Genomic DNA, 1083 nt, shown 5'->3' with positions numbered 1-1083 from the left:
TCACTAATCAACCTTAAAAATCTCAACCAATCAAATCCGTATCCACAGCATATCACACCAAAGAGGCAACAATAATTAATTGAATCAATTTTACAATTGAAACTACAAACTAAAGAAGAGTAAAGAACACGAATCCTTTAATCTTGTCGAATAAAGCAACAGCATATATTATTCTAAACAAATCCAATCAATTTTCAGATGAATAATTAAAGACCCTAGTAAGGCGGAGGAGCAGTGAAACCCAAAAAAGGACGGCGTCCGTAGGCGGCGCCTCCACTTACGGCGGTGGGATCGTAGTCATGCACCGTATCCTTCAATTTGTGAAACCCATGCTTGAATATCCCAAAACCGAAGAGCATTCCAATGGCTATCACCACTAATATAATGCAAAGGCATAAACAGCACAGCTTCGTTCCACAACACATCTTGAATTTCCTTTGCTGAATTCTTTGTTCTTCTAGAGAAGGAGAAAGAAAATTTGAATATGAGATTGAATCGAGATTTGGGGGTTACGAGAGACAAGGGTTTTATTTGAACAATTTATAGACGTGGGTGTTGCAGTTGATTGCAGGCAAAAGAGGGGAGGAGTGTAAGTTATGAAGACTCATCGAGCGCTACTCTACTACTAATGCGGGTGGGAATCTCTTTATTACTACGTTACAATATAATGAATTCTAGGGAATCATAAAAGCTGGGTCCTAAAAATTAGGGATAATTGCAATTCTGATCCCAATTTTTTGCCCTTTTGGGCAGACTTTTTCAAAATCATTCATTTGTGCCATCTATGATCCCAAACTTTTAAAATAGTAACAACACAAGGACAAAATGGATGATTTTCATCCATATTCCTTTAGTTGACTAAGAAAATTAAATTTACCCACATTTGAATAATTTTTAAAAGAGTAAAATGGTAACTTTATATTTTTTACACAATATAATTATAGATAAAAAAAAATAATTAAAACTTCATCCCTCTCAAAACCGATTAACAGACAATCGGTCATATCTCCTTCACCACTGATCTGGCTCAAGTACTGAACGTCGTTGAGATCTCAATTGTCGTAGAGACAGCAACAACAATGA

At 35.9% G+C, this 1083-nt stretch overlaps 1 protein-coding gene across 1 annotated transcript; it reads right to left on the bottom strand.

Annotated features, from left to right (window-relative positions):
• Positions 1-555, bottom strand: LOC111396488. Its single transcript, XM_023022912.1, has one exon. The coding sequence runs from the start codon at positions 423-425 to the stop codon at positions 216-218; it is 210 nt and encodes a 69-aa protein (XP_022878680.1). The 5' UTR covers positions 426-555; the 3' UTR covers positions 1-215.
• Between the last annotated feature and the right edge of the window lie 528 nt (positions 556-1083).

Source organism: Olea europaea, chromosome 6, assembly GCF_002742605.1.
Source record: "Olea europaea var. sylvestris chromosome 6, O_europaea_v1, whole genome shotgun sequence".
Taxonomy (NCBI): domain Eukaryota; kingdom Viridiplantae; phylum Streptophyta; class Magnoliopsida; order Lamiales; family Oleaceae; genus Olea; species Olea europaea.
Note: the sequence above shows the minus strand (reverse complement) of the source record. Positions and strands in the feature narration are given on the sequence as shown.